The sequence below is a fragment of the Pelecanus crispus genome, chromosome 17, assembly GCF_030463565.1.
Source record: "Pelecanus crispus isolate bPelCri1 chromosome 17, bPelCri1.pri, whole genome shotgun sequence".
NCBI lineage: Eukaryota > Metazoa > Chordata > Aves > Pelecaniformes > Pelecanidae > Pelecanus > Pelecanus crispus.
In genome coordinates this window covers 2,586,095-2,601,089 of record NC_134659.1, presented here as the reverse complement: position 1 = coordinate 2,601,089, position 14,995 = coordinate 2,586,095, and the positions used below count along the sequence as shown (strand labels likewise).

General features: G+C 45.4%; 1 protein-coding gene across 3 annotated transcripts in view; it reads left to right on the top strand.

The window, feature by feature from the left end:
- The window catches only part of SRGAP2 (SLIT-ROBO Rho GTPase activating protein 2), a 107,766-nt gene extending 92,982 nt beyond the window's left edge, over positions 1–14,784 (top strand). For 2 of the 3 annotated variants that reach the window (XM_075722216.1, XM_075722215.1), the window contains exons 17-22: positions 634–858; positions 4,205–4,284; positions 8,564–8,744; positions 9,167–9,313; positions 11,397–11,724; positions 14,401–14,784. In XM_075722216.1, the coding sequence (XP_075578331.1) occupies positions 634–858; positions 4,205–4,284; positions 8,564–8,744; positions 9,167–9,313; positions 11,397–11,724; positions 14,401–14,784 (1,345 nt within the window). Of the gene's footprint in view, positions 1–633; positions 859–4,204; positions 4,294–6,803; positions 6,834–8,563; positions 8,745–9,153; positions 9,314–11,396; positions 11,725–14,400 lie in introns of all 3 variants that reach the window. The other variant, XM_075722217.1, reaches the window with a different exon arrangement.
- The last annotated feature ends 211 nt before the right edge of the window (positions 14,785–14,995 follow it).

Here is a 14,995-nt window from a genome sequence, read left to right as displayed (position 1 = left end):
TTTAATTATTCCAAGTAGGGATCTAGAAAACAGGGAGTTTCAAGGGGAATTGTGTTGGAACTTAGTTTTCTGTTCAATCTTTAATTGTTACCTGAAAGGCATTAATTGTAGGTTTGGGACAAAATTTAGTCAGATAAAAGTTGTGTTTTAAAGAGAAGGCACCATATAGAAAGTGTAATATTTGGATTTGCTGGGAAATCCTGAAGAAGAGTCCCAAAAAAGGCCCACTTGAGAAGCTCCTGGGCCTTGGAGAAAGGTTGTAACACTCGGCACGCTTGATCATGTGCATTTAGGCAGAGAGGACCTAATACAGCTCTGGGATTGAGTGCTGGGCTATGAACAGGAGTAATACAGAAGAGTTAAAGAAGAATGTCCTCCCCTTGTAAAGTCACCCAGTACTTTTCGCATAGTCTCAAGCTTTCAAGCTCCCTTTGGAGTTGCTATTTCATTTCTCTGTAAATGCCATCAGTATCTCCTTTTACCCAGAACATTCATGTCCCAGCTGATCGTCTTTAAACAGCAGAAAGCCCAAAGCAGACCTTCCCAGCTCAGCTGTGTGTTGTCCAGCAGGTAATGATGATGATGGTACTGGTTTCTGCTGTTAACCCTCCTCCCCACTTCTGTCTTTTGCAGTTTATCTCAGTTCAGTGAAGAGAACATGATGGATCCCTACAATTTAGCCATCTGCTTTGGGCCAACACTGATGTCTGTGCCTGAAGGTCATGATCAAGTCTCTTGCCAAGCTCATGTCAATGAATTGATCAAAACCATCATCATCCAACATGAGAACATCTTCCCAGGACCAAGGGACCTGGAGGGTCCAGTCTATAGCGGAGGTGGAAACACCGAGGATTACTGGTATGATAGATAACCACTGAGGAGAAAATGAATGGGTGGATATTTATTTACGGATTAGCGTGCTACAGTCATGCATTCTGCATTGCCTAATTCTGGATTCGAGCATCTGCCCCAGCCTTTCAAAAATCTGTTTTATGGAAGAGAGGATGGCTCTAGTATCTCTGGAGAGTCATCAACTTAAAAGACACAAGCTGGTAGAAAGTAGCTATTCAGTTGTCAAACCTAGCTCACTTATCTTGAAGGGCAAGGTTGTGTAGGGATTTTCTTGGATGTTCTGGTATGGTAGCTGCCAAAATCAATCCCGCCCCCCCCCCCCCCCCCCCCTTTTTTTTTTCTTTTTTTCCTCCTGCTTTTGCCTTTTTTATCTGCTTGTCTTGAGTGCCTTTGCTTCAGACGCAGAGGTCACTTGCAACTGAACCTAGAAAGCTGTGGCATGGTTTAATTTTCAGGGCAGCAGTGATGGTGGGGGAGGGAAGAGGGAGGAATGCAAAATCACTGTTTCCATCCAGCGTAAAGCTCAAGAGGCCTGGCCGCGTGTTCAGTCTGAAAGCCACATCTGGAAGCAATTCAGCCAGAGCGGCTCCTGTCATCTGGGGTGGAAGGTTGGGGAGTGGGGGAAGGAAAGGAGGTGTTTTCTTTCCTACTGGCCAAGCTGATCTCTCCCTCTGAAAATGAGGAATGTTAAATTGTGTCCTGCTTCTCCCCCTGCTCCTTCCCTCCTCCAGTGTCCCAGGAATGCAAATGATTATTTTCATATACTAAAATAAATACATTTTTTAAATGAAGTCACTCTGGTGACAGAGCTGGCCTTGTTTTCCCTGACTTGTTTCAGAGTAGCTTTAGCTATCAGCTCACTCCACGTACGTGCGGTGAGGAGAGGCTCCTCTATACTAACTGCTGTATGCAGAAGACTTGCCAGAGCCACTTTTGGAAGTTCTGTTAATTTTACCCTTCACTCTGATGTTTTTAGCTGATGTTACACGTGAAAGAATTGTAGAGGAAAAAAATTTAAGAATCTTTATGACCTTAATGAAACACTTTAACTTTGACAAGAGGTTTTGTCCCGTAAGGTGAAGGGAATAAAAATGTGAAATGTTCAGTCCGCTCAGTGTGGGTGATGCTTCACATGAGTATGTAGGAGGCAAAATGTCCTGGAAGGTAATATCTATTTTCTGAAGGCATTTGGTTTTTCTTCATTGCCCTTCCTAACCACCCTGACCTGAGACCCTGTTAAGCAGAGAAGGGTAGAAGCAAGCAAGGGAGACTGCTTAAAGCCAGGAAGAAGCATCTGGTTCCCATTCAAGCCTTCTCATAGCCCTGGTATTTAGATAGTTGTTAGTTATTGCCCGCAGGGCTCCTTGCCGCAAAGCGTGCAAGCAGCAGAGTGAATCCTTGTCCTTCAGCTGATTCATCAGGGAATGGAGCCTGCTACGTTTGCGATATCCCGGTGCCACTTCGCTGGGCTGAGTCGTCTTTGTGCCGGGGAACTCGCAGGCGGTGCTTTGGCGTGGAGGCTGCCCGGGCTCGGCGCCACGGCTCGCGTGCTCTGCACCTCCGTGCCTGCGCTCCACTGCGAGCGGCGCTCGCTTCGAGTCGGCAGCTGCCGAGGAGCTTTGAAATGGCTTGCCTCGGGCAGGGGAGGGGAGGGCAAGGTTCAGAGTTTATGACAAATTCAGGGCTGTGCTGCAAGCATCTTTGAAATACTGCCTTTGAGTCAAGCCTCGGACCATGCTGCGTCTGTCTGTCCTTCTGAGACTGCACGAGGACAGCATGGGGAGAGTCCAGGAGCCCTGCATACTGGCGAGTGAGACCATCAGAATTGCAGGGAAGAAGATAGCTTGTAGATGCTCAACTCACATTGCATTCCTCTGGCGGTATATATTGCTTGCGCTTTGGGAGCCCTCGGGGTGAAACCCAGCACCCTAGCACTGACCGCTGCGGCGTCCCGGGGCTCACGTGACAGAGAGAGTGAGTCTGCAGCAAGGACAGGTTTTTTGGTGGAAAGTGCTGTTGGAGGCATGGATAGGAAGAGGCACGTGGTCTTTGTGCAGTATTTGGATCTTTAGCGTTGGCTGTACGCGACATTACTTCACAGTCTGCGTGAAACTTTAGCCCTCAATGCTGTGTTCCTCTTGGGACCTCCGTTTGGTTTAAATTCTTCTGTAAACTTTATTAAGTAGCATAAAGGCTTTGCAAAGGATGGGGAAGGTTGATTCCTGAGGTACTGACTCAGAAGGTGATGGGGCATCTTCATGTCACGTGGATTAAGCATAATGAGACGCCAGAATTACCCAAACATTTTACCCCTTCTCCTTTTTCTTTTTTTCTCTCCTTTAGAAGAGTATAGGAGGCAGATTACCAAAGGGAGAGCACTTTACATCTGTGATCACTTACTTTAACCATTGCAAGGCCAAAATGAGGGATGAAGTTATTACTGTGTGAAGACAATTAAAAATCGCTTCTAACAAGTTACAGTGTAAGAGTGCAGCAAACGCGTTTTGTCTTTAGCAACAGCATCTGGTAAGATGAGGAGTGAGCACTTTTTTTTTCTAAGACGAGCAGGCAGGGCAGGCAGGCAGCGCTGCCAGCTGGCAGCAGGTCTGCGGAGCTGCTTGGGAGAGGCAACGGATCCTCTTCCAGTTTCCTTTCTGCTCCTGTCCTGAGGGAACTGCTCATATAGCTTCTTAGAAAAACATAACCTTTGGTTGCCACTTGTTGTCTATTGATCCTTTCAAAGCTTTTCTTCATGCAAAATGTACATGAGTGCTCTCGGTGGTTTAGGTGCTCTGTAAATAAAGATTCCAGGCAATTAATCTGGCTATGGGAGTCGTTCAATGAAATGAATGGGACAATTTAAGATTGTGATGAAAGGGAAGGAGGGAGATGACAAACTCAGACTTGGAAATATCATTATGAATTGAGAAATAATTTCCCCCAGGAAGTGGCAGCTATCTCATCAGTCATCTAATGAGCTAATTAGAGCAATGGAGAATGCAGCTGAGGGAATAATTCTGGCATGGCAGAGAGGAGCTAGACCCAACATGCCACAGCTGTCTGACTTCTGAACATCTCCAGAGGTCCAGGTTATAAGATCTGAAGTTGGACTTTCCTGATGGCGTACAAGAAGGTTAATGAAGATGTTTGGTTTGCTTGATCAAATAAGAACTTAGCTTGATTTTTAGACACAGTGTATGTACAAATGCATCTGCAAAGTGTCTGTCGCAGTGGAACCTAGATACTGACTTCCAATATGGATGTTCCTGGTTAAGTTATCTTTGATTTTTGTGAATGAGGAAACTCAATTTCTACCAGTGTAAAGCATCTTCTGTATTTCCTTCTGTTGTAGTGAAAGTCCTCACGGAGAGAGAGCCTCAACAGAAGACTCGGTTCAGGACATTACGGCTGAACACCACACCAGTGATGATGGTATGCAAAGTCTGTTAACTCCTTGGTTAACTGGTGCAGCCTGCTGTGGGGGAGGCAGAGAAGATAGTGCCTTGCAATTTACGTTCAAAGTTAGATCCAAAGTGGAGTTTAAATCAGAATAGTCACATACAGCATTTGGTGCCAAAAAGTAAAAAGGTATGGGATCAACAGGAATCTTTAGAAGTTACCTGACTATTTTTAAAGTATCCCTTTTTCAAGGGTATCTTACCTTAGCAGCAGGCCTGGGCACACTCCACGCTTGCATGACTATTTGAGCTCGTTTGTAGAAGGATCTTGGATTTGGAAGTCATGGGGGAAGCATAGAGCCAAAGGCTGGATATGTGTCAGCGTGTGCTCCCGCTCCCCTCTGCGTATGCCAGGCATTTCCCCTTTCCGTAGCTTTGGCAAGGGAATTGTGAGTGCCTTAAGCCCCAGAGCTCCTGCTTTAAGGAAGCAAGCAAAATAAAATGAAGAACTGTTTGTCTTCCTCTGGGAGCCAGGTTTTGGGCTAGAAGGGTCCTGGTGGCCTCTCTAATTTTTTTGGCTTGTCTTTGGCAAGCTCTGTTGCCCTTCTTGTCTGATCAGTGAAAAAAAGGGGTGCCAACGCTGAGAATTTCACAATCTTTCCTAAGGAAAAGGTGACACCGCAGTCTTGGAGTGTCTGTTGTTGATACTTCCAGAGGCTCTTTCTGCGATGGGGAGCAGCTGCATGTGAGCTCCATCCAGAGCAGAGGGAAAGGATTTAATGGTTGGACTGGATGATCTTAAAGGTCTTTTCCAACCTAAACAATTCTATGATTCTACGATTACGTTACTGGTGTGAAACGGTGGTCCCCAGAATACTGACCAGCGTGTAAAGCAGACTGACCAAAACGGGACAGAGTATGGTTTTATTCTTGGGTTTTGGCCCCTTGCAATTTTCTAAGTAAGTTCGGCGACGGTTTTACTTGTGGTGGCCTCAGTTGTAAAGGTGGGAAGAAGGTAGCGTTCCCTTAAAATTAGGTGGCATCCTTTTGGAGCTGGTCTTTAGGAATTTGCTCAATAGCCCTGCCACGTGCTCCTGTGCTGCTTTTTGCTCTCTTTCCTCCAGCAGTTGCCTAACAAACTTTTCCCGTGGCATTGCCGTGCTCCTGCTGGCTTCATGGTGTTCACACACCAATAACAAAGGAAACGATGTTGAGCACTGCTAGAAATGCTGGAAAATCAGTTCTCTCTCAGCAAGGTCAAGCACTGTCACAGCGACTCCTCACCAAGGTTGCTGGGAGGAAACACAAAGCCTATGGCAATGAACCATGAGTTCGCTGTCTGTCTCGAACACAGCGTTCTTTCTGAAACGTGTTAGCTTCTTAAAAATGCATGCGAACACGTCCTTTTTGAGTTTGTACCTAAGGAAGGAGCAATTTCATTGCTGTAATGAAGGAAATGCTAACTCTTCCCGCATCTGTAAAGCCTGGGACTAAAGCCTGCAGGCTGAAACACCATGGGGTATACTTGCGTTGTTTCTGTATGGGATTTTTAGATCGCTCATGTAGCTGCGAGGGCACAGTGATGGGAAAATGAGCAGTTAGAGATTAGAGAAGGACACTGTTTTACGGCCTCTGGAACTAGGTTGTGTGGGGCCCCTGAGCAAGGTAAAATTTGGAGGCGTTTTGGATGGAGTTCTGCAACCTACATGGAATATTCCATAGGAAGCATTTGGGAGGGAGCATTTGGCACCAACGCAGAGGAGGGAGTTGGGCCTCTATCTTCTGAGGGAGCAGCAAGGTCTGGTTAACTAAGGAGTCTCATATCCTTCTAATTGAGCTGTGCAGCGTCACACCTCGGGCATGCTTGTCGGAAGCGCAGCGTACAGCTTCGTGACTCAGTGGGATGGATGTTCTTACGTTTTTCTCACTCCTTCGGTCTTTGGATGTGACCAAGCGCCTGCTCCTTTAGCTCTTCTGTGAGGCTGGCACTAGTCCTCTCGAAGTAAAGCCGTCATCCCAGCCACCTTCACTGAAGGAAGGAATCGGTTTGGGGATGGGGGGAGAGGTCGTGTTTTGCAGAGCATCCGTGCTGTTGACAGTCAGCTTTGCTGTACGAGTGAGTGGACAGTCCGGTTTAAGGCAGGCATAAGAGGTCAGAAATGCTGAAAAACCAGCAGGTTGTATGTTCATTAAATTATGTGTATGAGTGGAAAGATTTTACACTGCTGCTTTCCTGCACAGGCTGTCAGACTGGCTGGGTAATTGTTTGACTTAGCCTTATTGCTCTTTATTCGCACAGCTTTCTTCTCTGAGCATAAGTGTAGTAGGAAAAAGCTACTGGAAATTAGAGTCTAAAATCACTTCTCTGGACGAACGCCAGAGTCCTAAAAAGCAAATTGGAAACATAAGAAACCTGAGTGCCGCACTCATCTGGAACAATAAACACTTCTTAATGAAACAGATGGAATTTACAAAACCACACTCCCATCCCCTTTGTAAATGGAGGGGGACACCAAAAACCAGCACTATCGGTTTTTTAGTGTTATGGACAAGCTGGCTCGAGAGGCAAAGCAAGCAAGAGGAGAGAAGGAACCAAGACCAGATAACCATGTGCTTTGGGGAGTCTGGAGCAAGGCGGCTATCGCAAGCTGCAAACACGGGCCAGGCTTTTCTCACCCTTGCAAATCCCTTGCTGGTTGCTGAGGGCTGATAGCGGGATTTGTGTGGGGCTGACCACAGGCTTGCCTGAAATGTGTGATTTGACAGAATTCTGAGTTGTCTGGTTTAGTAACGGAGAAATTAATTGCTGGGGGGTCGTTCTAGCAGATCCTGTTGCTGATTGCCCTCAGTGCTCGGTCACTTTGTGCTTTGTAACTACAGACGCTGGTGGGGCTCTTTGGTGGGGGATGCTTCTGCTCTGCGCTCTCAGACCGGCTGATGAGACAGCGGTGCTGCAACGTCAGCTCGCTCAGATGGATTTACACTCTATATCTTCTCGAGCCCAGATACTACCTTGCCTGCATGCGGGCAGCCTCAGAGACCTAATTCTTGAGCATGTGCTCTCCCAAGGAGGAATTGTAAAAGCTGTGGCTCATGTTTGGCCTTCCAGTCTCTCTGGCCGGCTCTTGCACTGTAGAAGCTTCCTGGGATGCAGAGGAGATCTCTGTATGAAATAGCATCTCTTTCCTTGTCCAGGAAGAGGAACCACAAATCTCCTTCTCCAGGAAAGAACTCAATTTCCATGGACGGCTTGGCTGTGTTAAAGCTCCTTTAAAGTAATTAGAGGCTGAAGTCCACTGGGGCTGTGTGGTTGAGCTCATCTCTATTCCCCTGATTCCTGCCTAGAATTGGGAGCTGGCTTAATATATATTTAGGCTCAACCAATGGCAGATTTTTCTAAGTCTTAAAAGTAATCCACGTGAATTTCATATTGATTTTCCTGAGTGTCTAAATGCCCGTATTGTCCCTCTGTATAATATCAGAGTCCTGCAGGGACCCGGATTAGTGGCTGGTTGCAGACACAGCATGGCTGTAGTTCTTCTGTGAGCTTTTCAAGTAGGAGCAGTCAGGTTTGGAGCACGTTGTGCAGCTCCAAGCGCAGTGCTGCTGTGCTCGGCGTGCACGGTGCAGCCCAGCTGTACGGAGCCCGGGGAAGCCGCTGGCTCTCCTGATCGCTGCACAAACCGCAGCGGTGGAGGCACTGAATGTTTTTGTTAGCTTCCATGACAGTTCGATGAATAGCACGGCCTCCCACGGTGCCAGAATCCGGTCTCCTGGGTCAGGTGAACCTCACAGGCAGCAATTTCCTTCTGAATAGTTGCTTTATTTCTGAAGCAGCTTGGAATCAGAGGATGTTTCCCTCCCTAAATGCTAATAACAACTCCTGCTTGCCTGCCCAGGAGGTTTAGTTTAGCTGCCTTTAAGAAAGCGTACCATAGGCAGATTTTTGTCTGGAACATACCCGATTGCTACCCAGCTTTGAAAGGTTTTTTTTATTTTAATGAGATACTAATTTTGCCATTGCCACTTCCATCTTGGTACACTTGAGTTGCTGTAAGTGGGTTTATGACTTAGAAAACATGAATGTGTCCACCTCGTAGAGGATTAGGTAAATGCTGAAATTACAACATCCTCGTGTTATAGGGGTTCCCCTCTGAATCCTACTGCTTCAACCCTCTGCTGCCTTAAGAAGCAACACTTTATCCTCTTCCATGCTCTCATCATAAGCTGTTTTATGGTAGGTTTAAACTGTTGAATACTTACCTGAGCCCAAGCGTTTAGTGAATTACTGTTTATTCCCTTCTATCTCCTAGAGTGTGAGCCCATAGAAGCAATAGCGAAGTTCGACTACATTGGCAGGACTGCACGAGAGCTGTCCTTTAAAAAAGGAGCTTCTCTCTTACTCTATCAGCGGGCCTCAGATGACTGGTGGGAGGGACGCCACAATGGAATTGACGGCCTTATTCCTCATCAGTATATCGTCGTTCAAGACACGTATGTTACACTTTAAGCCCATCTGCAAGATGGGCTTGCTTAAAACTCAGGTGTGGAATGGAGTGTTTGTGTCAAGATGTTGACACCAGGTGGGGAGAGTTCATCCTTCCACCTCCCCTGCAAGAAGGGAGTCCTCTTGAAACAAGCAGAGCTCCGCAGAGGCGTAGGTGGCCACGTGTGTGGAGGCGCGATATAAAAATTGTTCTGGTGCTGCCAGCCTGTTAAAGAAGCAGAGCTGGGATCTCCAGGTTGCTCACAGAAATCAGGCTCTCTCATTTGAAAGATCCGTAACGATTCTTGAGAGGAAGATGCTAGCACAGTGCTGTTGTCCTCTATGTATGTTTGCACATGCAGTGCTGTATTTGAAATTCAGTGCTGTTGGTCCTGTTTTGGTTGTGATTTCCTTCCCTCCTCCTTCCTAGTGAGGATGGTATCTCTGAAAGATCCAGTCCGAAGTCTGAAATAGAAATAAATTCTGAGCCACCGGAAGAAAAAGTGACTGCTAGAGCTGGTGCCAGTTGCCCAAGTGGGGGTCACGTCGCAGATATTTACCTTGCAAACATCAACAAGTAAGAACCAGCCTTGCGTTATTTTACTTAACTGTAAAGGTCTTGGTGATGAGCCCAGTAAAATATTTCCTTCCCTGAAAAAGGTTAACTAACGAGCGCTGCCACCATTATTCTTGGCTTCCCCTCTTCTAACTTGCTCACATCTTGCTGTCCTCTCTCTCTCTGTGTCACCAATGCGGCCAGTGTTCATTTAAAATCCCACAGGCTTCTCTTCCCTATCCCCAAGGTGCCATCTGTTCCCGTTTTCCCAAATATGTCCTATTTTATAAGCTAAGCACACAGAGAAAGGGAGAGGAGTAGCGGAGTGAGTTCTTGTAATTGTGTGTTCCCATTCCTTGTTACGTTCTGTGATTTGTTATGTCTCGTTTACGTTTAATGTGTTTTGTTTTATGGAGTGGGGGACAATTTCTTCAGAAACTAGTGTCGTGTTTTGTGCTAAATGACGTACCTTAAGTCCCACCATCTGGCATTGCCCGTAACATTCTTTCGTTTCTCCAGCGCTTCTCACCTTAGGTTACTAACCATATGCTTGCAGTGAAACAACACACCTCCCTGTTGCTCTAACTTTACCTCCTCAACCAGAAATTGTTACGTTAGCCAACACTCAACACAATAAAAAAACTGGGAAATTAAGCTAGAAACAGACTAAATTTCTTGATCTGTTATTTAATTATTCTAGAGCAGACTTATCCCCCATATCTTACTGTTTATTTCCTTAGTATTAAAAAAAACCCCATCTCTCTATTGTGCAGTGAAGGTATTAATATGATAATTAGTTTTATGGGAGTGGATATTTTTAACCTTCAGTCAATTTAACAGAATGTAGTCTATAAAGGCATTAACAGAAATGCATCCATTTTCAAGGTTTGGACCTGCTAATGCCCTACACAGAGCCTGGTCCATAGTTTATGGGAGCTGGCAGAGCTCCGTTGGTGTCGGTGAAGCTATGTAAATCTGCATGAGCTTGGGATCTGGGCTTTCTTTTATGATATTTATTGTATGAGCCAATGAAGTATGCCATTCTGCCAGTTACGGAAAGATCTGTGTAACGAACAGAGCTATGTTGGAGCTTCACCGTCTGCTGGTTTTGGTAGTGTTGTACATAGTGATTTTAAGAAGCCTGGGTAACGTCCACTCCAGTTTTTTTCCCTTTACTAGGGAAACTGATATTTAGCAACAGTAGCATAAGACTCATTTTGTTGTTTTTTCTTTAGGAATGAATCTTCTGACCTATGTGTGAACAGACTTGGGCAAAATTAAATCAGATGGTTTCGCAATGACAGTTGTGCCACCCACTGAATTATTATTTGGATGCCAAAATCCTACTGGAGTTAACACTTGCAGTTATTCATGGGGCTGGTGCTATATATAAATGGATCCTTCCCTGTATAATGGATGCCAAGCTTCAGACCTATGGCATAAAGTGTTCTGCTGCATTGGCCTTGATGTGATTTGAATGGGGTAGAAACTAAATTGTTTGGACCAGCTCATCCATTTGACATCATCTTTTGATACATCTGTAGCCCTACATAGATAATGCCTCATGGTCCTGCTAAAGCAATGAAAAAGAAACATCCGTTACCACCAGCAAATGTTGGAAATGATCGTTAGCCCCGAACTATGGGGTTCTTTGCTTGCCAGTCTCTGAAAATAGTAACTTGATGCCTTGGGCCAGGAGCTTAGTAGACTTATACTGTGTCCTCCAGTCAAAAATTGTAGCTCTGCTCTTCTAATGTAATAAAACACATCATCAAAACCTGTTGATGGCACAGAGGGTTTTTTTTGTTCAAATATAAATTCTTTTCTTCTTGACCAAGTTAATTACCTTCCATCCAAGTTTTCTGTTTTTGTTATGAATGTGCACAGCTGCCAGAAACTCAGTCTTGTTTTAGAAGTGTTAAACTGGAATGGTTTATAATTTTACTGTTTCACAATGACTCTTAAAATCCTGGGTGTGTTTGTAATCTGGGTATCTTCATGTGTCTTCCCATTGTCCTCTGTGTTGTTTTGGGGGGATATCTTCAAATTACAGCCCATTATGTGTACCTGCTTGTATTGACTTGTTTTGCTTTTGTGACTGAAGGCAAAGAAAGAAACCAGAGTCAGGCAGCATCAGAAGAGCCTTCCGTCAAAGTGACAGCCATGGACTAGGTAGCTCAATGGCAGAACCAGCCTCCCCAGGAGCCATAGCCGGTTCCAGACCCTCATCTCAGCCCATTATGAGCCAAAGTCTTCCCAAGGAGGTTCCAGATAAATGCTCCATCAGTGGCCACGGCAGCCTCAATTCTATCAGCCGACACTCGTCTCTGAAGAACAGGATAGACAGCCCGCAGATCCGGAAAACTGTGACAGCAGGGAGGTCCAAGAGCTTCAACAACCATCGACCCATGGACCCTGAAGTTATCGCACAGGTAAATAGGAGTGCTTTGTCTTAAAGATTTCTTTTGGAAACTTAGAGGATGTTGGATACAATGAGATGTTTTAATGTAAAGTCTGATTTAATCTCGCATCCGTTCCCTTCTCGCAATGCAGTATTAACTTACTCCACAGCTTGAGTCTAGTCTTTCAACCTCACTTCGTGTAAGTCACCGAGGCTGCTTTCCTGAGTGAAGATAAACAGTCAGGTCCTTCCTCCATAAAAACTTGGCCCTGTTCATAATTCAGAATTTAGTTTCAACAATAAAAACGTCCATCTCGGAAAGTTACACAGATTCCAAAGCTGTCAGCAAAAAATTAAACAATCATAACTTCAAGACACGAGAAAAGTAAAGTATTTAGTGTCAATTTAACATTCTCCTGTCAGTTGTGCAAACTTGCCTGTGGCTAGACATTGGAAGCATATGGAGAAGTACAGTCAAAATAAAAGCAGGCTGCTGAGTTGTACAGTGCTCACAGTGGCATCTTTATATGCTTACAGGGTTCAGCGTGTGATTAGAAACCAACTTTGGATGTAATACTCCTAGTTTTCATTCGTTAGTTATTTAGACAAGTGCCTTGAAGTGAGGGCAGGCTACCAGTGCGCATGCAGCTGCGTTTTAACTTCGCAAGAGCTCTGCTTTTGGGCCTGACTCCACACACTGACCAGACAGCAAGGAAGCCATCTTCTCAAATTCCTGCTGTGCAGCTGAAAGGGAAAGGTGTTCTTAGCGTTTTTCTTCATCTTTGCTAATTTTGGCACAGACTGGTTCATTGCAGGTTCTTCGGCTCCGCATATTCTCCGCGCCTCTGTACGCAGAGATCTGCCCCGTCCCTGCGCCTGGGGCTGCAAGCTGCCGCAGCAGTGACGGCTGTGAGCAAAAATGCGAGCGGTGCCTTTGCATCCGTGGTTTCACAAGTAGAACAGAAAACGGTTCAAAGTCACTTAGATTTGAACGAGCGGCAGCCACTACTGGGGCGAACGATGTAAATGTTACAGATTTCCCTCTTCCATGAAGGATCTTCCCCGTCTCCCGGTCCAGGCTGTGAGATGTGCCCGCACATGCATGTTGCCTGTACCAGCTGTTCTCGGGGTGCGATGGATCTGTCTAAAGCCAAGGAATGCTCGGGTCTCCGATTACAAAGCTGGCCCTGGGAGACCTGGCTTCCCCACCTGCTTCAGGAGTTTGTAGCTTTCTAAAGAGCTGGGGGAAGATAGGTGAAAATTAAGTATCGTTTTTATTGACAAAGCAGTAATGTCAAGTAATAAATGAGGTCCAAATAAAAATCTGATACGTACTCTGATGGAAAGTTGTATTTTGCCGTTGTGAATATCTTTAGCCCATTTATTCCAGCGGAATTATAATATATGGTTCTCATTGCCTTCATATTTCGTTGTCCTTCCAAGGCTTTGGTCGATATAAAGCAGTTTCTTTGTTTTTTCAATTAAGCTCTAACTGAAGTTGTTCTGTCTCCTCTTCCTGCCAGAACGTTAACTCCATAGTTTGCACTGGAGAAGAGTCTGGGGAGAAAAAGAAAAGAGGAGAGGGGGGGAAAAAAAGAAAGGGGGGGGGGAAGCTGTGTTAAATTAGTGTTTCTCTTTGCCCTCTAGTATCTGTTCAACCACCACCTAATAATCACCATGCATTTTACATATTTTCCCCAACTTCCTAAGTAAAATCTGCCTGGCCTCAGGATAGACTCGGAGGTGTCGGATTTCTGCCTCTGGTTTCTTCCACCATTCCTTGACTGATTTACCTTCCCCACCCCCTGAAAAACCTCTAAGGAAGCTAAAAAGCTGTAGCCAAACTGTGAGTCACAGAAAGCCTGAGCTCTTCTGCTCTCCGCTGAATTCTCTGCACCAGCGGGCTCCCCGGCACGGGCTGTAGCAAACATGCAGGTCCTGCTGCAGCTGAGAAACAAAAAAAGCCACGTTTTTATCTCAAAGTTCTCTTTACAGTTATTAACCAATAAATATAATATTTTATAAGCAAAGATGGATCCTTACCAAAAATATATATATATTATATATAAAAATATAATATTTTATAAGGAGAAGTGCCAGCTTGAATTTGTGTATATGTTTCTGAAATCTTCTGTGTTCTCTAAACCATTAAAATTTTGAGTCCTGCGTAATACCTTTCTGGGAAGGGAAGACAACTCGGACCGCAGGAAAACCAATGAGGCAGCAAGAGCACACAAGGATTTCAGCGTTCGGTGTGTGGCCCATCAGCCAGTGTCAAAACCATCATTTCTTTCCTCAAGAATTTACTCTCCCGAATCTCGCGTGCCAAATAAAGTACAAGAATGGATCCTAATGCTTTGAATCACATGCTTTTCTGTTCGTTGCTGCGTTTTGGGATTGTACTTGTCTTTGAAGTCCAAGCAGCATCAGGACCAGTGAAGGACCAGATTAGCATCGAGAAAGTGCTAGCAATTATTTTGTTTCCTGTTGATGGAAAATATTACTGCTTCCTGGCTTCAGCATGTAATGCTGTGTAGTTTGGCATGGGTTTCGCTTTGACACCTCAAGGTCCTTGACCCGCCAGTTGATTTGAGTGTTGATGTTTACAGGCTGAAAACAAATACGCCGTTCTCAAAGACTGACTTTTATCTCTGTATTTATGTGTCTGGGTTCTGTTATTCACTCGGTTTCTCTTTTGTGTTTGCAGGATATTGAAGCTACTATGAACTCTGCTCTGAACGAGCTGCGGGAGCTGGAAAGGCAAAGCAGCGTAAAGCACACGCCAGATGTTGTCCTCGACACCCTGGAGCCTTTGAAAACGTCTCCAGTGGTGGCCCCCACCTCTGAACCTTCCAGCCCTCTGCACACTCAGATCCTCAAGGACACTGAACCAGCTTTCCAGCGCAGCGCTAGCACAGCCGGCGACATACCGTGCACCTTCAGGCCAGTCAAGTCGGTCAAAATGGCCACCCAGGTGAAACCTCCGGCAACTCGGCCGAAGCCTACGGTTTTCCCCAAAACAAACGCCACGAGCCCCGGCGTTGCCTCCTCTGCGTCTCAGCAGCCTACTGACAAGTCCTGTACTGTCTGATAAACTCGATGCTGCTCTGTGGATATAACTGTATTGTTTCAGATGAAGAGACTCTGTTAAAGACATGAAAAATTCCTATTTAACTAATTTTTTTGAACTTCTGCTGAAGGTTAGTTGTGAACTGCTACTTACTGCTGGGAGCAGTTCCTGGGAGTAAACGAAGTGGTAACAACCTCGTCCCACGTACCCGCATCAGTGGTGTTCGTAAGGC